Here is a 25658-nt window from a genome sequence, read left to right on the forward strand (position 1 = left end):
ATACGGCGTGACTCTGCGACGGCACCATAAATGTAACATGTAGCTCGGTAATGGCGCCATTAATGCGGCATAGTTTCCTAGTCTTGCGTTTGTCCCTCGTGAGCCCAGAGATTTCCTGCTGCTCTGTGCAAATCTCTGGGCTCTAATTGCGGCCGTGATGGCTGTTCTGTCTTATTGATTACTCGACTCCTTTCCTTGGTAGATGCTTTTCCTGGTTGCCCTTGAGCCGGGTATTGGGATGAGGCCTAGTGGACTTTGTGGGGTGGGAAAAATCCCCTTACACTATTCTCAATCAATGTGTAGAACACATCATCCACATCATTTAGATAAGATTTGATTTATAAAATTTAAATTTTAAAATTCTTCTAAATCAAATTATATCATAAAAATACTTTACTAGGTGTGCTCTACACATAGACTTTTTTTTATATATACAGGAGTGGAGGACTCGAATCTAATTTTCCATTTTGGAGACCATAACTTGTACCATCTGATCCAAATGAATTTGACACTACACATAGAGAAAATAGAATATTTCAATGTTTTATACATAATTTGCTTTTTACTTGATGAAAAGTTTATGGATGGAACCTTAGATTGGCCACTTCAATATGTATTGCGGTCTTTGGCATCGTTTGGTTGTGCAATTCAGATGTGATATTTTGTTAAAAATTGAATAAAATATTATTATAATATAATTTTTTTAATATAATTTTTGTTTTGAAATTTAAAAAAGTTGAATTGTTTATATTTTGTGTGGGAGTTTGAAAAAGTTATAATGATTATATGAGATGAAATGAGAGATGGTTTATTGCTACTGTTAATAATTGATACACGAGAGGTGTTTCGCTCCGTGTATTTCGAAAGGCTTGCATTTTTTCGTGTTTCTATTTTGCCTAGGGTTCGCCTTTCATGGCGGTGCCCTTGGGCTTTAGGCATCATCAGTGCCTGCAGATGGTGGGCATGCAGGTGGTGAAGGAGATATGGGTGGGGGATTTCCTCCGAAATCTTATGCGCAGGTGGTAGCAAGATCAAATTACGCTTAGGGCTTTAAGATTCCTATCCGATTGTCGGTGGAGGTGGATGGAGAAATGGGGTTTATTATCTCAGAGGCAGAGATGAGTAAGGCTGTAGAGGATCTTCGGTTTGCTCTGGTTCTAAAATTCCTTAGACAAAGACCATCGATTGACAGAGTGAGGCTGGCCATTGTGAAAACTCGGGGCTTGTTGGAAATCCCGACAGTGAGTTTTATGGATAACTATCATGTGTTAGTACAGATGGGTAGTGAAAGAGATTTTGTCCATGGCTGGGCGAGGGAAGGTCGAACAATGGATGGTTACAGTTTTCGAATTTTCTGTTGGACCAGAGAGTTTGATTTAAAGGCGGAACTAGATGTGGCTGCTCAATGGGTTTTTCTTCTTGGATTGCCGATGCATCTGTATAGGAAGGACTGTCTCCAGAGTTTGGCTAGTCGATTTGGAAGGTATCTGGCTACAGATCAAGCAACGTTGGCCCGTTCTAGAGCAACTGGTGCACGTATCTGTGTGGAACTTAATTTGTCGGCTGAGTTGGTCCAAGGTTTTCCTATTGTTGTGGCTAACAAGAAGATCTGGCAGCCAGTAAAGTATGAGAAATTGGGTTATTATTGTGAGAAATGTAGGAGGTCAGGGCATACCTCGATGGTTTGTAGGGTGGGACAGCAACGAGGGATTAGAAACAGGGAGGAAAGAGTGGGTCCGGATAGAAATGAGGGCAAGCGAAAAATGTGGCGTGAGAAGCAGAAGGATCCTGTTGTGATTTTGTTAAAGCCACCAGTGGTGGAGGAGTTGCAGGAAGACCAGCCTAGTATACCAAGTCAAATTGAGAAGGGCAAAGAAATTGTTCGGGTGGAGGAGAATAGAGAAGGAAGGCCCATTGACTCAGGTGGGGGGGAATCAGTGTTTAATGGTTTAGTCTGTATTGAAAAGGAATGACCATTGACTCAGGTGGTGGAAAATCAGGGGGGTAAGGATGTGGGTGTTGTAGATGGGGATATGATAGATGGGCGAAAAGAGGTGGTTGGGCAGGGACACGTTGTGGAAAATAGTCCACCACTTGTCTTAAGGCGCTCTCCAATTCTGGATTTCTTGATTCGAGACGATGAGAACAGATTAGCCTGGGAGGTTGGAGGATCTACTAAGGCAATTGATGAGGTTCTGGCTTCAGAAGGAGGGGGGATGGAGTTTATCGTGGAAGAGGAGTATCAGTCTGATCAGAAAGTGGAAGGTTCTTAAAATCAGGCTGTGCAAGAGAAAGGCTATGATTCGGAGAATGGAAAGAAGGCATTGGCTACCAGGTTGAAAAATAAGAGTGGTCAGGTACGTCATTCTCTGCGGGTTTCATCCCTCCCTTCTAAAATGAATTTATGATTGATCACTTGATGATATGGAATGTGCACGGAATTGGCACTTCTAAGCGTCAGTTAAAGAGTTTGGTTTCTAAATTTAAGTGTCCGATTATTGCAATTGCGGAATCGTTTGTGGGGGAAGATAAATTAGCTGACTTGGCAAGGTTTTTGGGATTTACAAATTTATGTTCAAATGCATCAATGGATGATAAATTGTGGCTTCTTTGGCAAGAGGAATTAATGTTGGATATGGTGGATATGACTGATCAGGTTATTACAGTTTTAATCACAAAAGGGAGTATGCAAGTGTTGCTGTCTTTGGTTTATGCCAAATGTAGGTATGTGGAAAGACGTGAGTTGTGGAATTCTTTGAGGAGCACGGCTAGTGTTAACATTCCATGGTTGGTAGCTGGAGATTTTAACATTATTTGTAATGACGGAGAAAGGATAGAGGGAGCGCCTAGACTAGCCATTATGATGAATGAATTTAACGAGTGTCTGGATTCTTGTGGATTAATGGATTTACTAGTTAAGGGCAGATTGATGACTTGGTGTAATGGGCACCAGGGATGTGCTCGTAGCTGGGCTCGATTAGATAGAGTGGTAATGAAGTTTGCTTGTCTGGAAACAGCATCGTCAGTATTTGTGGAGTCCTTGTCCAGGAAGTTGTCAGATCATGCACCATTACTGGTTAAAGGGTCGAGTGGTGTGGGGAGATATGGACCTACGCCTTTTCGATTTCAAAATATGTGGTTGCCACATTCTACTTTCCTAAAGGAAGTGGAGTTGATATGGAAAGAATCTGTAAGGGAGAAGGGTCTTCTGAAGCTAGTGGCCAAATTAAAGAAATTAAATTTTTTTTTTTTTGAAGAATTGGAATAAGATGGTTTTTGGGCATGTGTTGTATTCCATTAAGGAGCTTGAAGAGAGGATTGAGCAAGTTGATTTTCAACTACAGTCGGGTTTTCAGGAAGAGTTAGAGATGGAATTGTTGGTTTTGAAGGCTGAGCTTAATTATTGGGAGCGTAATGAGGAGATTCGTTTATCCCAAATTGCTAAGAAAAAATGGTTAGAGGATGGAGATTAGAATACTAAGTTTTTTCATGTCGTGGCCAATATGAGGAGAAGAAAGTCAATGATAGCTTCCATGACTCTCGCTGATGGTGTTGTTCTCGGATCGCCAAAGGAGGTACACAGTGGGCTGTTACTCATTTTTAAAATTTTTTGAATGGGGTAGGTGCAACTTTACAGACTGATTTAGCTTTGTTAGTTAGGCCCGTTATTTCAGTCCAGGAAAATGAGGGACTTTGCAGACCACCATCTGAAAATGAAGCGAGGGAAGCATTGTGGTCTATATCGAAGAATAGTAATCCGGGGCCCAATGGATTTGGGTTGGCATTTTTTATGCATTGCTGGGATATTGTAAAAAAAGATTTGGTAAAGGCAACAAAAGAGTTTTTCTTGGGAGTTTCTTTGCCGAGATTTTATTCTTCTTTGTTCATAGTGTTGATTCCAAAAGTGCAGAATCTGAAGAGTTTTGATAAGTTCCGGCCAATTAGTTTATGTTCGGTGGCTTACAAGATTTTTTCTAAAATCTTGGTGACAAGGTTGACACAGTTTTTGCCCAGAATAATTTCTCCAGAACAAGGTGCGTTTATTCCAAGTCGTAGCATTTTTGAAAATATTTCTTTGGCTCAGGAAATGATTCAGTCGATCAATAAGAAGCATTGTGGAGGTAATGTTGTGATGAAAATAGACATGGCCAAGGCCTATGACAGAGTCGATTGGGATTTTTTAATCCACGTTCTTAAGGCTTTCGGATTTTCTGATAATTTTTGCAAGCTGGTGGGGATGTGTATTAGAACACCTTGGTTTTTCATAATGATGAATGGAACTTATAAGGATTTTTTTCAACCTTCGAGAGGCCTACGTCAAGGAGACTCATTGTCGCCTTATTTGTTTATTCTTATGGAAGAGATATTATCTCGGCTGTTGCATAAAGGTTTTGCTGAAAATGAGATAGCGAGTTATGTTCATCCCCATGGTGCTCCGCTAATTTCGCATTTGTTATATGCGAATGACTTATTAATTTTTTTTCTAATGGGGAAAAGAAGTCTTTAAGAGGTATCTCAAAAATTCTTGAGACTTATTCTGCTTGGTCTGGGTAGTTGATAAACAGAGAAAAGTCTTCGATAGTTTTTTCAAAAAAATAAGTGCAGCTCGGCGTACGGCTTTATTGAATATGATGGGTTTTGTGGAAGGCAGTCTACCCATGTGGTATTCAGAGGCGCCGATAACTGATGGAAGAGTCAATTCTTGTATACTAAACCCATTGGTGGAGAATGTGAGGAACAAATTGACAGGGTGGAAGGGGAGACTTCTTTCCCAAGGAGGTAAACTGATTCTCTTAAAACATGTCTTGTGTAGTATGCCAACTCATTGGTTAGCTGTTTTGGCTGTGCCAAAGATTTTGCTGGGAAAGCTGAATTCTATTTTATCGGGTTTCTTTTGGGGGGATTCTAAGAGACAATGGCGCTCATGGGCATCCATGTGTAGGCCTACAGTGGAGGGAGGAATTGGTGTTAGAAGTTATGATGATATCCAGAAATCTTTGCACATGAAATTAGCTTGGAGAATTTTGTCTATAGAGAATTTATGGACAAAGTTTTTTAAGGCAAGATATTTTAGAGGAGACTAGTGTATAGGTGTTGTGAGCAGGAGTACAGATTCTAGGTTGTGGAAGTTCATTTCCAAAGTATTACCGGAAGTATTGGAAAATTTGATCATTAAGGTTAGAGCAGGAAATATTTCCTTTTGGTTTGATAAATAGTTGTCGAATGGTCCTTTGGTTGTTTCTGTTGATGCTGTGTTAACTCCAAAACTATTACTTAAAGAGGTTTGGGTGGATAATAATTGGGATGTGCAGCTGCTGGAAAATTTAGTAGGTCAAGATATGGCTGATGAAATAAGGGCCTCTATCCCTGCTTGACGTCGAGGTGAAGACATTCGGGTTTGGAAGCCAGCCATTGATGGTCTTTTTTCTACGGCTTCAGCATGGGAATTGATTATATTGAAAGGGCCGAAACTAGAAGGAATGGAATGGGTTTGGCATACTCTTCTCCCGAAAAAAGCTTCAGTTTTCATGTGGAAAGCAAAATTTAATTGTTTGCCTGTAGATGCGCGGATTTAAGAAGTTGGTGTTCCTTTTGTATCAAGATGTAGTTGCTATCAGATGGGTGCAATTGAAGATAGGGAACATGTTTTGAACACAGGTGATATGGCTAATCTTTTATGGAAGAAGGCATCCCTTGAGTTGGGGGTAAACTATTTACATTTATTAAACTGGTGGTAGCGGGTCATTTTTTAGTTTAGATGTGCAAGAAAATCTAGCCAGAATGGGGTCATAATAGGTTTGTTACCTATTTTGATCTCATGGAAACTTTGGAGATGGAGATGTTTGGCTAGGATGGAAGGGGAAAAAGAATCAATTGAGAGTGTGTAGATATCCATCAAAAAGTGCTTGAGTTTAATTTTTGGAAAACTGAAAAGGGTGGGCTCGGCATCAAGACTAGATGGGGAGATTCTGAAGGAACTTGGCATTCCTATAATCCATGGCAGTAGGCAGTGCCCAAAAGTAATTTTTTGGAGTAAACCAAGAGCTGGATGGGTTAAATTGAATGTTGATGGTGCTTGTAGGGGTAATCCGGGGACTTGTGGAGGTGGGGGGGGGGGGTTCGTAATGATCAAGGGAATTTAATTGCCGCTTTTGCAATAAAATTTCCCTATGGAACCAACAATGAAGCAGAGCTTCGTGCGTTAATCCAAGGTTTGCATATTTGTAGGGAGTTTGGTTTACAAAAGGTGCATATAGAATGTGACTCTCTGTTAGTAGTGCAATGGTTGGAAAAATATTTTTGTACAATGTGGTATTTATGAGACTATTGGAAGGACTTCATGGAAGTTATACAGTTTTTTGAATACAAGGTAACTCATCAGTTTCGTGAAGGAAATAAAATGGCAGATTTTTTGGCAAGATTGGGGGTGGAGGGTATCAATTGGACATATAGGAATTCAAATGAATTGCCTCGTCCAATGAGGGGATTGCTGAGATTGGACTACTTGGGGCTTCCGAGCATTAGAGAATAATTGGAGAGTTTTTCCGTTTGCTTACTTCCGTCAACTGATTGGTTTACGTGAGATAGGCTTGTTTTTTATTTTAGGTTGGTTGTTGCCGCTGGCAAATTGTATATGAGTTATTGCTTGGTTTTTGTTTAATTGTTTATTGGGATGGTTTTGGTTTGTTTTGAAGGTATTTCTCCGCCTTAAATGAGAGTTTTTTTAATAAATTTTGGGGAGAGGCCACTCTTGGACATGTGGCCTCAACTAGTCTTAAAAAAAAAATGAGATAAGATGGTTTAGTTTTGTGTAACCAAAGTAGCCCTTAGTAAAAGAATTAATTTTAAAACAGAATGCAGTATAAAAGTTATTTTACATCTTCGAATAAAAAATTGTTATATCAGTAGTTTTATAAGTGAATAAATTCACTCCCACATAATTAAATATAAATTTAAGATAAATTATATTTGCAGTATTAAAATGTGCAAGTTCCAAGCATTCATTCTGATAAAAATTGGTAAATTTGATATTTACATGAAAAAGTTATTTTTTTAATGATAGATCCCATTTTTTAAAGCGAGTGCATGCGATTTGCACATCTTATTATTGTATCTATCATTACTCATTTATAAAAAGAAATGAAAAAGAGAAAGGGTTCAAACCGGTCGAGGTGTTGTTTCCTATTTTACACCCTCCAATAACATTTTAACACGAAGAGACTCTATGTGACTTGTGGTGTGTGTTGAGAAAAGTTTTAGGAAAAAACACAAAGCCAATCAGGTGGATTATTTGAATTTGCCATATAGAAAGTGCAGGAAAGACACATATGCACCTGCACGCGGACCATTCTTCTTTCCCTTCCTCTCTCCCCTTCCTTCCTTCCCCCTTCAGATCTTCCATTTTCCTTCCCTTCCTTCCCCCTCCCTCCCTCCCTCCCTCCCACAAATTCTTCAAGCGAGTCCTTGTAACACCCGGGCTCAGCCCGAGTCTGCTTTATAAATATTTTTGGGCTTGTGTATATGAAAAACCCATTTGAGATTTAAACGAATAATTTCAGAGCAGGTTACGGGCCCAAAATTTATTTTTGTAGAGTATGAATTTCATTGGGCTCAATGATTGGACGAGGCCCAATTAAGAATTCGCTCGCAGACCAAGGGGCTAGAATAATTAGAACTTGGCCCAATAAATTTTTTTCTAAACGTTGAAGATATTGTTGGACGAGAGATTTATTTTGGACATGAGAATCATGGCCCAAGTTATTTATCAAGTCCAAGCTCATTAATGTGTCCAATTTCAAGACACTAGAGTCACAATTTTAGAGTCCCGTTCGTGATAAAAAATTTCCTTAAACCATTGTCTTATATATATATATATATATATATATATATATATATATATTGACCCATGGACGTAAATCACGCCGCACCTTCTTCGTAAATTTTCATTAAGCATGACGAAGTCACCACAACACTCAACATGCACGTCCCCATGTGTCCAAGAAGCAAGCATGGCAGCAAGCTTTCCACCACTTGGATTTTTCTTTTGGTGAAACAAATATTTCACATCGTTACTCAACTTAAATGAAAATTGACTACCACCTTAAATTTTTCTCCATAAACCGCAGCAACCCACGCACCGCCTTAAGTTAACCTCACCAAAGCCGAGCCCTTCACGTACGTCCAGCACCTGTCTCCTCCGCATGCAATCACCTCTCTAGGTGAGTTTCAGATTTTTCCATTGCCGCTAACCATCGCCACGCAAAACCGTGATCTCCCTGCCAAGCTCCTCCACAAAATCTTTTGCATCGTACCCCACTACTCAGCCACCATAGCACTACACTGTACCACCACCCAATGTGTCGAGACCTCCCTCGCATAACAGAAACCGCTGGATCACTGCTTTAAACCTCCACCTTACACCACCGTCGCCCAAGCTACCACTACACATTTGAAAGGCCTATGTTTTTACTTCTTAAAACAGAGGAATTTTTGTCTCCATCGAGTACCACAAACCAACCATTCCACTATGCCAGCTCCCACCTCCACATCGCCACCGTACTGCACGGCCGTTGAGACCCTTTTCAATGATGAGGAATTTGTGTTGGTTGTAATCGAGTAGAAGAAATAAGCAAGCTCACAAAGGAAGAACAATATAAAAATGACAAAGTGGATGTTTGATAAAAATTCTGAGAAAGAATTGTGTAATCACAATGGGTTAGTTCGAGGCAACCCTTCCTCCAAATTCAAACTAGAATTCTAGCACATTCAAGATGATATCCCCTTCTTACCTTTTCCCTCATATACACAGCACTTTTTTCACATTCTGTTGCATAACAAACTCTAACTTTGCTATACAAACCACACAGACTCAATACTGAAATAACAGTAATCAAAACACATCGTTCGGATATTTCACCAAAATGCAACGCCTGATCATTAGGCTTTGTTTGGATCCTTAACTCCTCTCAACTCATCTCAAATCATCATTACAACTTTTTTAAATTTCAACACAAAATATAATAAACAATTCAACTTTTTCAAATTCTAAAATAATAATAATATTAAAAAATAATATTCTAACAATATTTTATCATCTCAACTCAACTCAACTCAACTCACTTTAACATCCAAACACAACCTAAGACACACTACGACCCTCTTCCAAGCTTTAATGGAACGCTGCACTTCATTCAACTCCTGCACGACGCCGTTCCGAATTCTAACACTTCTTCACTTCACTTCTCAACTGAAATCCTGAGTCTCACTTAAGTTCTGTCTTACTTCCCCAAATATCTCCTAGGGTTCCCAACAACGCCCGCCGGTTCAAGCCACTACTCTCTCTCCTCTCGGTAACACCTCTTTCCTCATGACGTGATCACTCTCTCTCTACATTCTCTTTCTCTTTCTCAGTGTGCTGTCGTCAGGTCAGCCACCACTTTGCCGCTCGCTACCCTTCTCTCTCTCTCTCAATAAAAATATTTTCTCCCGATGCCATTCTCTGGTTTTTCTTGTTCTCTAGAAACAAGTAGATGCGGTGATAACCTTTGGTTAGCTTTAGGGCAGGTTTGGGGGTGAGATGAGAATTTTGTGTTTTGTTTTGAAGTTTAAAATATTATGTTTCAATGTTATTATTGTTTTGAGATTTGAAAAATGTGTATTGAGATTTGAAAATATTGAATTGTTTATTATATTTTGTATGAGGATTTGAAAAATATGTAATGATGAGATGAAATGAGATGAGAATTTTGTATTTTGTCTTGTGCCCCAAACCTGCCCTTAGTCTTGATCTTGGAAGTATTTTACGGAAATGCCATCCAGTCCTTTAGTTATTGTTTACTCGTAGAGTTTTTCTACAGACAACCGCCATTTTCAAACAGGACGTAACCGGGGTGGACGTGGCACGACTTATGTAGGAAAATACAAAATAAAAAAACAAAAGAAAACAAAAATAGGCACAGATTATGTAAGGAAAAAATAAAAAAAATAAAAAAGAGGCGAGAAGCAGACAAAAAACACAGAAAACTTATCGGCGAGCACAACAGATGAAATGCCTCCTAATAGAATTTCTCCTACAAAAACAAACTCATTTTTTAGATTTCATGTTGACAAGTTTCTCCTAAATCCATTTCCACGATTTTTCCCAAATGGGTTTTGTTGATGAAATGGCTCCATCCTGCGATGTATTTTCTTTACGTCCATTGACAAGAACTTTTCTGGTGGGTTAAGAACACGAAAGAAAATATGAGAAAGACAAGGATTGAGGAATAAGGAAATAAAGGGGTTGTTGGTCTGAATCTAAAGAGATCCATACGTCTAAAGCTAAGAACCTCATTTCTTTTGTTTCTGCCATCAGAATCTTCTTGGGTTTCCAAAAGGTCTCCAGGATTATAAACTAGACAGATGGAGAGGACGAGCAAGTATTGTTCTTGAAATTGGAGAGGGAGTCGGCGGGTTCATAAAAACATAGGTGAAGAGGCAGAATGGAGATGGAGAGCCAGAGAGGGAGAGGAGATGAAGATGAAAAACTATACGAAAGAGAGGGAGGGATATCATTGAAAACACACCGTTTTTCCTCAAAAAAATCAACTGAAACACAGTCGTTTCATTAATGACATGGCCACCACATCAGCGATTGCACGCCGGTTGTCCAAAGGCCGATTGCATCCAGCGTTTCTCTTACTTGTAAAGCAGTTCATACCATTTAAGCATTTTTACATTTTTTTGCCCTTCCAATTATAAAACTACCAATTATTTTTAGGAATATTTCAGTGGACTTGATATTTTTTTTACTATTGATGGGCCTAGGTCTCATTGTATTTAAATGTACTTCGGCTCATTTTTAATTTAGTCTTAAAAGTGGTTTAACAGAAAATAATTACGGTTTATAATTATATTATTTAGTATTAATTTTTATAGTTAGATTCCGATAATAAATAAGTTAAAGCTTAATTAATCAGAGATTCTTTTTATTATTTAAGTGAATATCGAGATATTTGAGAATTTATGATATTTTAAGATTTCGAGAAATTTAGATTTTTTTTTAAGAGGTTACTTAGCGTTTCAGGTTTAAGTATTGAAAAAGGTGTAAATTCTGATATTTATGGAAATTACGTAGTAATTTTATAGGTGATAAGCAACTTTTGTTCAACTTTGTTGAGGGCTTATATTGTTAAGTTCGTATTTTAGGATACTTATGAAATTAACGGAATATAAATTAAGTGGATATTGATGGATTTGGGAAATGATGGTATTTTAGAATTATGAGAATTTTTGGGTATTGAGAAATTAAAATAGGTTAATTTTTAACATTTCAAGTTTAAATATCGAGATACGTCTTTGATTGGAAATTTACAATAATTTTATGACTATTTTATAGGTGACGATTTTTAGTTGTTCGGCATTGTTAAGGAAAATTTCTAAAAAACTAAGAAGTTCAGGTAAGCGGGATTCATATGCTAGACTTTCCATAAAATACAATGATCTGAGATCAATTTTAGAAAATATGCATGTTTTGTTATGAAAAGAATCTTTGAAACGATCTCAGTTATTTGTTTTGCATTACTCATGAAATGTTGTATAATAATAAAGTATTTTATGGCATGACTGGTGAAGGCATGAGCTTATTTTGACATTTTGTTTCTGAACTATGCAAAAGAGAGCGTATATGAAATTTTATGCATAAATTATGTTTTTGTGATCTGATTCTACTCTGATCTGAAAATGTTTTGCACTCTGATTTGATGTGATATGATTTCGTACTCTGATATAATGGGATATGATTTTTGAAACCTCTGACATGACATTCTGTTTTTGTTTCTGCTCTGTTCTGACCTTATCACGAGTGTAAAACTTTGGCCTCTGTTCTGGTTGGTACCAACTTTTCTGTTTTGATGCACCCACTTTAGAAACAAAATGGTTTTCTACGTGATCTTTCCTGTGTGCACACTCAGGACTCCGAGAATAATAAGAGGAAGATTCACATTTTGTTTCTGCTCGGTTGGCCATCGGGGTTTGCACAACCCTACCATGGGGGTTAGACATTGAATTATGTTCTGATATGATGTTTCAGTTATACTACGTCAATGGAAATTTTGAATAAGAATATTTCTGAACTTTTGCTCTGATATTTTTTATAACATGTTATTATTCTCTATTCCTAAAATAAAAATATTTTGTTTTGCGTTCTGAACTCAGTAAATGCTCATGTTTATATACTAGTATATGTTCTCCACTAACTGAATTGTTGATAACTCATCCCTTATCTCCACAATTATTTTTCAGATAATTTTGATGCATAACTGGAAGTCAGGAATAAGGAGTACTAGCAAGTTTTGATGATCGTAGAAGATTAGTGCCTTAGGGTACAAGGACTATTTGGAGATTTTTTTTATAGTGTTGATATTTTATATTGCTTTGGTATTTTGAGTCATGGAGATTTGAGTTTTTGTAGAAACTTTTATGTATGTTATTAAGGTACTTCTTTTATGACCTTATAGAGAAATATAGATATTTGTGTTGAACAAATAAGTTAATATTTCATGGAGACTCTGTGTTATTTTAAATGTGTTATTGTAGATGATTTTAGATGACAAGATCCAACTCTTCAGACCCACGGGGACGAGGTGTTCAGTCCTCACCCCTCTAACTTCACCGATTGCATTGTCTTTTCCCTTCCCCACCCCCTCCCTCGCACGCAGCATCGATTGTAATGAAGATCTTCTCAATGTCTTGGGTAAATTTTTTTTTTTTTCACATGCTATTTTCTTTTAGATTTTAGAGTTTGATTTATGGGTTAGCAGTCGTGGGTTTAATTTATGATTTAGCAATTTATGGGCTAGCAATCGTTTGATTTTCTCATTTTCATAGGTTTCCTGGTCTTTTGGGTTTTCTGGTTTGATTTTCTCATCTCCACCCAAGGCGACCTTGCCTCCACCAACAAGAATTTGTCCTACAAGCTTCTTTCTCCATTGCAATTTCGTACGTACTGATTAATGAGATGATGAATACAAACATGTTCCTTTCTCTTCTTAATTTACTGGTGATTTAGTTACTAAACTGTCATACAACATGATCAAATTGGATCCACACAAAGATTTGGTCCTATATTATGGAAGAATATCATTTTCCCAAAGAGAGATGTGGGTCTCTCTCTCTCTCAAAATTGTAACTTAGAAATGGTTGTTTGTAAAAATAAGTAAAACACCGTAACATGACCAAAAAACCTCGAGGGGCATAGCACCCACAAGAGAATTAAGAAAATGGCCTCAACAATATCTATGCTGATATAAGTATCCAAAACTACTAAACGATAAATAAATAATCTCTGAACAAATGAGTATATCTCCATGGCCATAAAGATCTCACCAAAGCCACAACATGAGAAAGCACAGATCATTATGCATGTAACTTTTTTTTTAGGGGAGAGCAACTGAGTGAGGAATGGGGGCTTCCATGCAGACGTTCGAATGAGAGATTAAGGGGAGAAAGGCTTGAGCCTGCTCAACGAGGGGTGGGAGGAGGAGGAGAGAGAGGGAGAATAGAGATCGGGTTAGGGAAGGAGATCATGAAATTAATGCAGATTCACTGCATGCAATTCTATTCTTATTTTTGTTAGAATCCTCGTGTGTCTTGTGATTATTGATAGGTATAAAATAACAAAAGTCACCTAACTAGGTAGCTGCTAACCTCTATCAATTACAAAAAAAAAAAAAAAAAAAAAAAAAACCAAAGAGGAAATTGAAAAGAATAGTTGGTTGGCATCGAAGTTAACAGTGAGGAGCCGAGGGAGGGAGGGATCCTCGATCTGTCCCGGTAGTGTTCAAGGGCTTCGGGACAATGAGCATATGGGAGGAAGGGCTTTGGGACGTGAACCTTCTTCATGGGTTGTACCTTTGGCATTTATAGAAAGAAAAATATTACTTTGCCCATTTTATTTGCCTCCTCATTTTGACATCTTATATATTTTAATTTTTTTCTTTACTTATTAGTTAAGAAAGTGATTATTAGTATATTGATAGTTTTTTAAATATTTTTTAAAATGATAAAAAATATGAATAAAAAATTAAAAAAATAAAAAAAATTTTTTGAACTAACAATAAGATGGAGCGGTACACTCTGAGCGGCAGAATAGCACCGCTCTTCTACCATATTTCATTTTATTTGATATCGATTCCATCAAATCACAAAGAATCTTCTAAATAATTCAATGAAGAACAACAAAGAAATATAAACTTTACATTTATTGCTGTCAAGAGAGTCCTAATTAACAGGATTGTTACATCCCATCCACTACTACTACTAAGGAGTATGATTTTTTTTTTTTTTCCTCAGATACTAAGGAGTATGATTATTGGCATATATGCATAGAGTTGTGAAATTCAAATATTCAAACTGTAATTTGCAAAATATCCTATAATTGTATCTAACATTATTCTATAAAATTATAGTCATTAAAACATATAAAAATAAAATACTTATTTACAAAATCTATAGTATCTAACAAATTTTTTTCTTTTTTAGTATTATACTATCGAGTAATGCTACATATAGTCGTGGAGTGTGCAAGACAGCGCAATCATTTTAAAAAATAGTGAGGTCTACTATTTTAAAATTAATTTTTTTATGTAAGTCTCATATTTACTCTTATTTTTTTTCAAATGATTGTGTAGTGTTTGCATGCACACTTCACAACTGCAAATATCATTTTTCTATTCTATCTCCCACACTAGAGATTAAAAAAACAAAGAAAATACAATATCATACTACATTCTTTCTTTTTCATGAATATATAAAATATCACACACGTTTGTATGATCATTGACTTAAAATATCTTGAAAATCAGCCTCATGGACCACCAACATTAATGTGATTGAGATACATTCCTTCCCTATGGAATTTGGATTTATCTTGCTTGTAATGGCGTCCCTTCCCCCTTAGCATGGATATTTGACATACAACTATAATCATCACATTGTTCTTAAATTATAATAAAAAAAAATCTGTTTACAAATCAATGCCACCGACATGTTATTAATTTGGAAGTTTTTCATATTAACTGATATAAAAAAAATAATTAATATTTTAACTTTTATACAACTATAATGGATTTCACAACAAATGATTTTTTTTATACACCAACTTATTTGATCCAATAAAAAAAGAGAAATACTACGAACACAAAAAAAATCACAAAAGTAAACTCACAATCTGATATGATTTTATATGATCATATGTTAGATCTATTTTATAACAAAAATAGTTTTATAATTTAAAGCATCACGTCAAAATATGTCGATTTATGAGTTATTTTTTAACATTTCTCATAACCAAATTATCATACTATTTTGCATCCAAAATGCAATATAAAATACAAGTCCCTTTCAATTCCTTTGGCTTTATACAAATGTCCCTGAACTTTCTTCTTTGTCTGCTTTCATTGTGAAAGGTCGTTATGGTGCAGATTTTCTATCATGTTCTTCCAATGGCAATTAAATATCAGTGTCCGGATAAAAGAACAGCCACTACTTGGTGATGAGCTACTGAACTGTGCGATACATACATTTGATAAGAAGATTGTGATGGTGAAAACACAGAAGTGATGAATTTTTCTTGGGACATTTCCCAGTTGGGAATTAAGCTGTTCTGACCTGTACTGAACAACTACTATATGATAATCAGAGTAAGCTGCCTTGTTGTAGCTTCAGTTGCTGCCTTTTCATTTTCACAGAGAAACGTAGGATCTTCCTGGAAGCAGAACACTGTAATTAGACTGTCAGGTGCTTCTAAAGTTCTGTTTGTCAACTGTGAAACTCACTTTTACAGTTTCACTTGTGCTTTTGTACTATTAATATCAGTTTCACAAATAGTGGCTCATTTTGGTGGTGCTTTCATGAACCCAGATACCCATGAATCAGATCTCCAGCAGCAACAGATCCAAGAGAAGGAGGAAGAAAATCTCACAAACCCGATGCTTTTAGTACTCTCTCTCTCTCAAACATGCGCGCGCGCGCGCACACGTAATATGTTAAAAGTTCTCAAAGAATTTTTAGAAACTTACAATTTTTGCATATTGCAGGATGAAGAAGAGGAAGAGAGTACAATGACCAAAACTAGAGGGCAACGAAACTTGAAACCAAGTTTATCTGGGAAAAAAGGGTCTGAAGAATTTGAGTTTTTGATACATGACAAGGAATTGAGCAATGGGACTGAGATGGGGCTTGTACAGAGTTTGGTGAAGGAAGTGGAGCAGAGGAACGTGACCATTGAAGGGAAACTGCTTGAATTGTATGGTCTGAAAGAACAGCAATTATCCATTGAGCATTTGCGAAGGCAATTAGAGGACAAAACCACCGAGATTGATATGCTTAAGATCACCATTAAATCATTGCAGGTTGAGAGAAAGAAGCTTCATGAACAAATCAGAGAGGGTTTCATAGTAGAGAAGCAACTTGAAATGGCAAAGAAGATGTTAAAGGGAATGCAAGAGAAGATAGAAGCCAAAGGAAGCCAGGTAATGGGGCGATTGATGGTGCTCCAACAACAAGTTTCCAACTTTAAGAATGATGATATCTCGTTTAGAGATACCATGGTTGAGAAAAAGCTCGAATCTGTTGAAAATGTTGGGCTGGAAGTTGCAGAAATGAAGAGGATGAACAAAGAGCTTGAGTTAGAAAAGAGGGAATTGGCAATTAAGTTGATTGTTGCTAAAGCCAGAATCGCAGCTCTTTCCAACATGACAGAGGTATAAAAAAAACTTAATTTCTTAGCAAGTAAAAAATAGCAAATAATTTTCTAATCATTTAATACTACAGCAGGGAATGATGAAGAGATAATAGTTAAACAGAACGATGAATACGACTCAATGCATCAATGTTTAAGTTTGTAAGTTTGTTAGTGCCACTTAAATTATTTGAATTTCAATAAATTATTAGAATTATATATTCTTTGTATGTTGTTCATAATGAAAGGTGCTGCTTAACCTCTATCTCGACTCAAATTATAGAACAAATGAATACAGTGAATTATGCTTGATTATCAACCAAACATTGCTCCCCACGTTAATATGGATTGCTAAAATGCCATGCATCCCAGAAGATTTGAAATCGCTCAAGCTTTGGGAAATCTCCATAGAAATACTAAATGCTTTTTCACTGTGATGTTGCAGGATAAAATTATGGCCAAGGCCAAAGAGGAATTAAGTAGTTTAAAACATGCCAATGAAGAACTTCAGGATCAAGTTGAAAGATTACAGAAGAACAGATTCAACATGGTCGAAGAACTTGTGTACCAACGCTGGATCCACACATGCTTAAGGTTTGAAATCCAAAATCATCAAAACCAATCAATGAAGACCTTGAAATGTGATTCGAGCAAGGTTTCAAGCCAAAAATCTCATGAGAAAACTAAGCCATTAATGTCAGATCCCAGATTTGACAGCAATTCCTCCGACACCTCTGCTGAGAGTTACGAAATTTACAGCAGTACTACATATGATAGCTCATCAAGTAGCCAAAGAAGCAGTGCTAAGAGACTTGGTGTAATTTCGAGCATGAAGAGGCGGGGGAGAAGCAAGGATGATCGGCCCTCTAGAGGGGATTCTTTGAGCAGGAGTGGCCTAATTCGCAGATTTTTCATGTCAATGGTTCCATCAAAGCAACCAATGCTAAGGAAAACAGGTGACGGTTCAGTCATCACCTTATCCAAGAAACTAGAATTGCAAGACTCCAACAAATCTGTGAAAACACCGACTTTTCCACGCATAAGGCGAGTTTCATTTAATGATTCTGTTAAATCAATGGAGTATTCAACATATCTAGACATGCCAAAGTCAAATGAAGAGATGCCGGATGGAAAGAAAAACTATGTTTTGAGGAGTAAATTTGAGGGTGAGAAACATGAATCTTCATCTGCAACATTAGCAACTATGATGGATGACCATTCAAGCAGTCCAGCTGGGGAATGCATTAAGAATAGCATCAATACACATGAAGGAAACAGGACTGAAATTGCTCATGGAGACGAGCTGCTGCATTCAAGAATGTTCAAAGTGAATCTTCCTAGTGATAACCGGGTTAAGACCCATCTGCTGCATCTTGTAGCTGCTCTCCTCTTTGTCTTCATGTTGCTTGTTTATTTCTTACATCTTTCTGCAAGGATTTACTAAGCTTAAACTTTTTTATGTTCAATTGAATTTCATAGATTCATATAATAGAATTTTTGCACCTTACGTATTTTTAAAGTTGGGTACATGTAGTGTAATAAGGAGTAGGGGTGGGCTCCGACTCCGACGGAGTCGGAGTTGGCATTTCCGACCTCCGACTCCGACAAAAGTCGGAGTCGAATTTTCCCTCCGACTCCGACTCCGACCGTAGTCGGAGTCCGATTCCGATCGGAGGTCGGAGCCCCGAACTCCGATCGGAACTCCGATCGGAGGTCGGAGCCCCGAACTCCGATCGGAACTCCGAACGGAGGTCGGAGGCCCGAACTCCGATCGGAACTCCGATTGGAGTTCGGAGCTCCGACCTCCGAATAAAATTTCCGAACTCCGAACAAAATTTTGTTCTTTTTTTTATTATTATTTAAATTTTATTGTTCAATTTCGTTTCAGATAGTGAGCAATATATATATATTTTTTAAAAGTGAAACGATCTACAAATATTTGGTTTATTCAAGAGTTCTCAATAATTTAAATATTCGTTCTGATTTTGTTACTGAATTTTGATTATATCTTTAATTTGTTTTATGTCCGCCTGAAATTTAGCATTAAAAGTGCTCATGACTCATGAGTTGAAAATTACATAAATTTAAAATTTTATAAAAAAGAATGATGGTACGAATTTCTATAATTCGATTAATTTCAGTTGGATAATAAATTCTAAACGTTTGAGAGAGGATGAATAAGTACTAATAGAAATTATAGAATAAAGAATACTTATCTCACGTCTTTGCTCGGGATATAACTACATAAATATAACTATATAAATAGTTTAAAAAGTAAATAACATGTATGATGTAGCCATAAGTTATAACAGTCTCATTTATAACGTAATAACAATATGACTATAATTTGAAATATAACTACAATTCGATTAAACACGGATTTCAGTCAAATACTTTTTGTTCCATTGGTCATGCCTGAAATGAAGATAGAAAGTAGCAATCAATAGATGAAAAAAAATTGATAATAAAAAATTGAATACGGTAAAAGAATAATTTTATTCTTACCAAGAAAGGAGGTTCTCCCAACTCCATCCCAACTCTCAAGTAGCGTCCGTTCCAGACTCTCAATCATCGGTAATTATGTTAGGGTTCACAATTAGATCTATAAAATCATAAAAATTAGAAGTTAGAAACATTAAAAATAATTAAATCATCATTTAAAAGCATATAAACTTACCCGATTCAAGCCTATAGCTCTCGGCATCAACGCCAACGGTATCTAGTCCAATAGGCGTTTCACTTATCCAATTCTGTGTGCAAACGAGGGCCTCCACGGTTGACGGTGACAATGAACTCCGATAAGCATCCAACACGCGACCTCCAGCGCTAAATGCCGACTCTGAGGCAACTGTAGTGACAGGAATGGCTAGCACATCTCGGGCCACACGGGAAAGGACTGGATACTTGGTGGAATTAACTTTCCACCAAGTTAATAACTGAAATACATCACTAGGTACCTCGACAGCTTCCATAAAATATCGTTCAACCTCAGATATACAATGCATAATATTCTTTGTTGACATGAGTTGATGATACTGCTGTATAATACGATTGCCTCTAACCCCTACAGATGGGTCAGTATCACCTGAGGAAACTGTCAATCCTGTCGGCCTCGAATGTGAGGAGCTACCAACTGCGGATGAAGGCTGAGCACTAGTACTGTAGTGATGATATAAGTCATCAACATCACTTTTTAGCAATTTAATAAACTCTGCAGCCTTCACTACCTCGAGGACGGAATTTACCCAAAATTCTAGAACGGCCAACTTAACTCGGGGGTCGGATCACAGCCACAAATAGCAATCTATTTATCTTCTCAATATTCCCCCAATATTTATCATATTTGATCTTCATCCTCGTAGCCATAGCAGATAACAATCCAGCAGAGTCAGTACAACTATTTTCCAATTGGAAGTGAAGCTCCGAGAGCTCGTTGAAAAATGAGTTCGCAGTCGTATATTTGGATCCAGATAGCCGCATGGTTATCTCATAAAAAGTTCTTAAAAATTCAACAAAATAACTCACACTGGTCCAATCATGTGCGTCCGGCGCACCGAGCCCCTGTCCTGCTGGCTCCAACAAAGCATACCTCAGACCCCCATCCTCGACCTCCATCCGCTCGAATGCTTTTTGGTACTTCTGTGCCACATCCAACATCATGTATGTAGAATTCCATCGAGTCGGAACGTCCAAGCACAACATACTAGAACATTCAATCTTCAGATCTTCTGCTATTGCCTTAAACTTGGCAAGCCTTTGAGGGGAACCCCTCATATATCGTACAATGTTGCGGACTCGGGTTATGGAATCATGAACCTCTTTTAATCCCTCAACAACTATGAGGTTAATGATATGAGCACAACATCGAACGTGAATAAACTCGTGGGCCCGAATGACATCATCTCTCACCGTCGTGTTCCGCTTAAACCAATCAATTGCTGTTTCATTCGCACTGGCATTGTCAACTGTAATACACAGCACTTTTCGAATTCCCCAGTCCTTTAAACAATCATCCATCTTCGCCCCAATGGATGCACCTTTATGATCCACAATTTCTTTAAAACCAATAATTTTTTTATGCAAAATCCACTCACTGTCAATGTAGTGTGCTGTGATACACATGTAGCAGACGTTCTGTATGGAAGTCCATGTGTCAGTCGTAAAAGACACTCTCTGGCCAGTGGTAATAAACATCTTCCTCATCTCCTCCTTGTCCTTCGCATGCCTCTTCATACAATCTTGCATCACTGTATACCGTGATGGAATGGGAAATCGTGGCTCAACAAAATTTAGAAACTTTCGAAAGCCTCTTTTCTCGACTGTGGTAAATGGCATCTCATCAGTAATTATCATCTCTGCAAGCATGTCCCTCAACATCTTCTCACTGTATTGAGGGATGACCAATTTCTTAGTCTGTGTACCATCAGTGGCTGTAGAAGTTTGGTAACTGAGGTTGGTCTGATCAGTGGCTTGCAATCCCTTCGCTATCTTATATCGTTGACAACCATTTAGATGTGCTATTAACACACTGGTACCTTGCTTCTTCGAATGGCATCCACAAAGTGATCCACAGTAATGGCATCTTGCTACTGGGTTCGCAATTTCACCAGGAATTTTGGTGAAATGCTCCCATGTCCACGACCTCTTTTTAGAAGGTCGTGGTGGTTGATCTTGCTCAATGGGCATCTCCTCCTCTTCGTTGAACATATCCTCATCCTCTATATCAAGTGGGAGTGGGAGTCGACTACTCGCACAAGATGTAGCTGCTCTAGATGTAGCTGCTCTAGATGTAGCTGCCCTAGATGTGGCTCTAGGGGTGGAAGTACCCACCGGTGTAGGAGTTGTAGCATTGGCATCCGCCACATTCCTTTGTGGACGATCATCTCCACTATGTCTAGGATCCATATCACAATCAATGAAGCTGAAAAAATTAAATTAGAAGCAAAAAATTAGTTTAAAAATAAACTAGGCTATTGTATTATACAATAGGACATGTATTATTGTATCATAATATATTATTGTATCGATGTATTATTACATTGAGGTTCGGTTGACTTGGGCTCGACTCAGTGGAACCCATCCAGAGATATTCGCTCGACGTGCGCTCGAGCGGAAACCATCCAGAGAGGTTCGCTCGACGTGCGCTCGACGTGCGCTCGAGCGGAACCCATCCAGAGAGGTTCGCTCGAAATGCGCTCGACATGGCTCTCGAGCAGAATCCATCCAGAGAGGTTCGCTCGACGTGCGCTCGACGTGACACTCGAGCAAAACCCATCCAGAGAGGTTCGCTCGACGTGCGCTCGACATGGCGCTCGAGCAGAATCCATCCAGAGAGGTTCGCTCGACGTGCGCTCGACATGGCGCTCGAGCAGAATCCATCCAGAGTCTGCATTCTAGACTCCAGAGAGGTTCGCTCGACGTGCGCTCGACATGGCGCTCGAGCAGAATCCATCCAGAGAGGTTCGCTCGACGTGCGCTCGACGTAACGCTCGAGCAAAACCCATCCAGAGATGTTCGCTCGACGCGCGCTCGACATGGCGCTCGAGCCAATGTTCAATACAACGTGCGCTCGACTTGCGCTCGACACCTCGCTCGAGCGCAAGTCTGCAATACAATGTAAAATTCAGGGTTTTGAGCGCCGTGTTGGGACTATATTGAATATTCAATACAACCAATTCACAAGAATCACAACTGCAGGCTCCAATTCATAAGAGACGTGGTTAAATTAAATTTAGGGCTCATAAATTTAGGGCTCACCGTAGGTGGAACTTGGAAGCTGAGTAGAGGAGCAACGAGAAACGGCGGCACGGAGGAGCAACGACGAACGGCGGCACGCTGGCACTAGGACGGAAGACGCGAGAGAGAAAGGATGGTTCAGTCACTGGGAGTTTGGGACGGGAGACGAGAGAGAGAAGGGAGAAGGAAGAAGAAGAAGAACTGGAGAAGGAAGAAGAAGGGGAGAAGGCTTCCTTAGGAAGCCATATGAAACGACTCCGTTCCATATTAAGTGGAACGGTGTCGTTCAAATTTTTTTTTTTAAACCCAACTGTAAAACGACGTCGTTTTACAGCTGGGTTTAAAAAAAAAAATTTCGGAGTCGGAGTCGGAGCTACATGGAGCTCCGACTCCGACTCCGCTTCCGAATCACGAGTCGGAGTAGTTCCGAATTCCGACTCCGAATTCCGACAACTCCGACTCCGTCGGAGTCGGCGTCGGAGCGGAGGTCGGACGGAGTCGGAATTCTCAGAATTTTGCACACCCCTAATAAGGAGGGACATCCATGTGGGCATGCCCCCTCCCCTTCTCAAGGCACTTGAGGCTTGACGAAATGCCAAGTTATTGCATATTGGGGCTTGATAAGCCCAATTACGAGTTATCATTTCCCTTAAAAAAATTATTCTCATAAGTTATTATTCACTATTCCGCATCTCATATCTTAGGAAAAAAAAAAATTATAGGTATGAAGTGTGAAAGTGAATAGTGATTAATGCCATATTTCCCTTATCATTCACGTAAGTGGTATGTTTTTAGACGCTAAATATGAGATCTATGTTGGCATGTCCACTATGATCTGTCCTTTCTTATATGGTCTTTACCTCCTTTTGTAATGAGCTACAAAAGAAGCTATGTGAAATCACAATTTGCCCAAAAATATAAATTTTTTGGAAGAGGTAAATTTGATTATTTGTATTATATTTTCAATACTTACCTTCACGTGTGAGCGTGATACGTGAAATATTTAATTAAATAGAATAAAGTATAGAGTCGAGATTCAAATTTAAGACTTCTGCTCAGATACTATGTAAAAATATCACCTGTCCTAAAATCTTAAACTAATAATAAAAGATAGATTTAATTATTTATATTATATTCTTAATTTATACGGTGTATTATATGGATCTCACTCTCATAATGCGCTCCACCGATGGGGAGGAATTATTTGGAGCAAAAGAAATCGAAAAATAATTCAGGAAAGATCTAAATATACTGTTTGAGATAAATGCTTCCGTTTGTAAATTATATATTTGCCCATATTTAATTTCCAATGAACTTTTAGTAAACAAAGCTAAACAATCAAATTCATAGGTGTGAGATAACAATTAAATAAGAGTAATATTTTACTTTTACTTTTATCTCATTATATAAAATATGATACTTTTATCCTCTTGAATAATTCTTAGTTTTTATAAATAAAAAATTAATAGACAATATCACCATATCATTATCATAATACGATATGAGTGTAGTATATAAAACTTCTCATTAAATAAAACCATAAACACCATAAATATAAATAATTTTAAATTTTAAATATTTAAATTTTTCATCTAATTATTGTATAATCATTATAACTTTTCTCAACTTTGAAACAAAATATAGAAAATAATTCAACTTTTTTCAAATTTTAAAACAAAAATTATAATAAAAAATTATATTCTAACAATATTAAAACTTTATAATATTTTTATTTAATTTTTTTCTATCATTTCTCAAAATCTCATAAAACATTTCAACTCAAACTATTTCATTACTATTCACAGATCATCTCATTTCATCTCACTATCTAAACCAGACTTAAATATCATTTTAATTTTTTTTGTCAACAATTAAACTAGGGTTAATTACAAAAGAAAAATAATATTTACAATTTTAAAATATACAGATCTCACATTATCTATTTTAAAATAATATGTAAATCTAAAATTTATATAAAAATAATCTAAAATTGTATTTAATATTAATCAAAATTTAGATTTTCAAACTTCAACAAATCGAAATTAGGGGACATGAGATACGGATTAAAGTTTCCACGAATCAACCTTTGATCTTAGAAAACGGCAAAAGAAGAGGTCGGTCCTACCCAGTCCCAACAGAATCCCATTCCTCTCCACGTGTCCCCGCGCATGTCTACTCACACAGAACCCTCCACACACCTGTCTTCCCTCCCCTCCCTTTCCCTTCTTTACCACCTCCATCTCTCTGAGTCTGCTCTCTCTAAGAGACACCTTGATTCAGCTTCAGCTCTCAAAATTAACCATGGCCGACCGTCAGCCCAGCTCAGCTCAAACCCAGAGAGGAGCCCCAATACCCAACTCCACATTCCTTCGAAAACTCCAAGACCATGCGCCAAACTCCACCCAGCTCATCGGATTCTTGACCCTTCTCATCTCCGGCTCCGTCTTGCTCATCTTCACTGGTCTCACCGTCACCATCACTGCCCTCGGTTTCATCTTCTTTGCCCCGCTGATCCTTATCTCCAGCCCCATATGGCTCCCCATCTGCACCATCCTCTTCTTCTGCATCGCCGGGTTCTTGTCCCTGTGCGGCTTCGGCGTGGCCGTCGTCGCCGCCTTGTCGTGGATGTACCGATACTTCCGTGGTTTGAACCCACCCGGTTCGGACAGGTTTGACTACGCGAGGAGCCGGATCTATGACACGGCCAGTCATGTCAAGGACTATGCTAGCCAGTACGGTGGGTATGCCAAGGATGCGGCTCCGGGGGCCTGAGATTCTGAGAGGACCGGGTTGAATATGTAGCTAGACAGGACCCGATAGGGTCACTCTTGGGTTAACCCGGGTTTTCTCTTTTTACATGTCTGGAATTTTCTTTCTTCCTTTTTTTTTTTCTGTGTTGTTTTCTTAAAAAAGTGAAATTTCTTGCTGGGCATTTTGTTTGAACATTTTGCAATCTGTTACTTTGGTTGGAAAAATTTTGATTCTTGTACGAGGAGATTGAACGGTTCAGATCTGCTGCCCTTTGGAAAAATGTAGCCAGCAAGGGAGCCTCATGATTTGTGAATTAAAGTCCGCATGATCATGAGTATTACAAGAACTATTTATTAATAAACATAGTTATATAGTCTTAGGATAAAGTGTTCTCTTCCTTGGTTTGGTTGATGAGCAGCAATTAATGAAGTTGGGAGAGAGCTTGTCCTCG

The 25658-nt window shown here is 38.0% G+C and overlaps 3 protein-coding genes across 3 annotated transcripts; all 3 read left to right on the plus strand.

The window, feature by feature from the left end:
- Nucleotides 1–1091: 1091 nt before the first annotated feature.
- Nucleotides 1092–3473, plus strand: LOC121242352. The gene is made up of 5 exons (XM_041140227.1): nt 1092–1886; nt 1986–2192; nt 2280–2357; nt 2489–3190; nt 3303–3473. Exons 1-5 carry the CDS (start codon nt 1092–1094, stop codon nt 3471–3473), a joined length of 1953 nt encoding a protein of 650 aa, XP_040996161.1.
- Nucleotides 3474–15495: 12022 nt separating this feature from the next.
- On the plus strand, nt 15496–18233 carry LOC121243179 (protein CHUP1, chloroplastic-like). The gene is made up of 4 exons (XM_041141249.1): nt 15496–15777; nt 15901–15977; nt 16077–16742; nt 17166–18233. Exons 1-4 carry the CDS (start codon nt 15669–15671, stop codon nt 18162–18164), a joined length of 1851 nt encoding a protein of 616 aa, XP_040997183.1. The 5' UTR covers nt 15496–15668; the 3' UTR covers nt 18165–18233.
- Nucleotides 18234–24639: 6406 nt separating this feature from the next.
- Nucleotides 24640–25399, plus strand: LOC121243181 (oleosin). The gene has a single exon (XM_041141252.1). The coding sequence runs from the start codon at nt 24758–24760 to the stop codon at nt 25226–25228; it is 471 nt and encodes a 156-aa protein (XP_040997186.1). The 5' UTR covers nt 24640–24757; the 3' UTR covers nt 25229–25399.
- The last annotated feature ends 259 nt before the right edge of the window (nt 25400–25658 follow it).

The sequence above is a fragment of the Juglans microcarpa x Juglans regia genome, chromosome 8D (genome assembly GCF_004785595.1).
Source record: "Juglans microcarpa x Juglans regia isolate MS1-56 chromosome 8D, Jm3101_v1.0, whole genome shotgun sequence".
Classification (NCBI taxonomy): domain Eukaryota; kingdom Viridiplantae; phylum Streptophyta; class Magnoliopsida; order Fagales; family Juglandaceae; genus Juglans; species Juglans microcarpa x Juglans regia.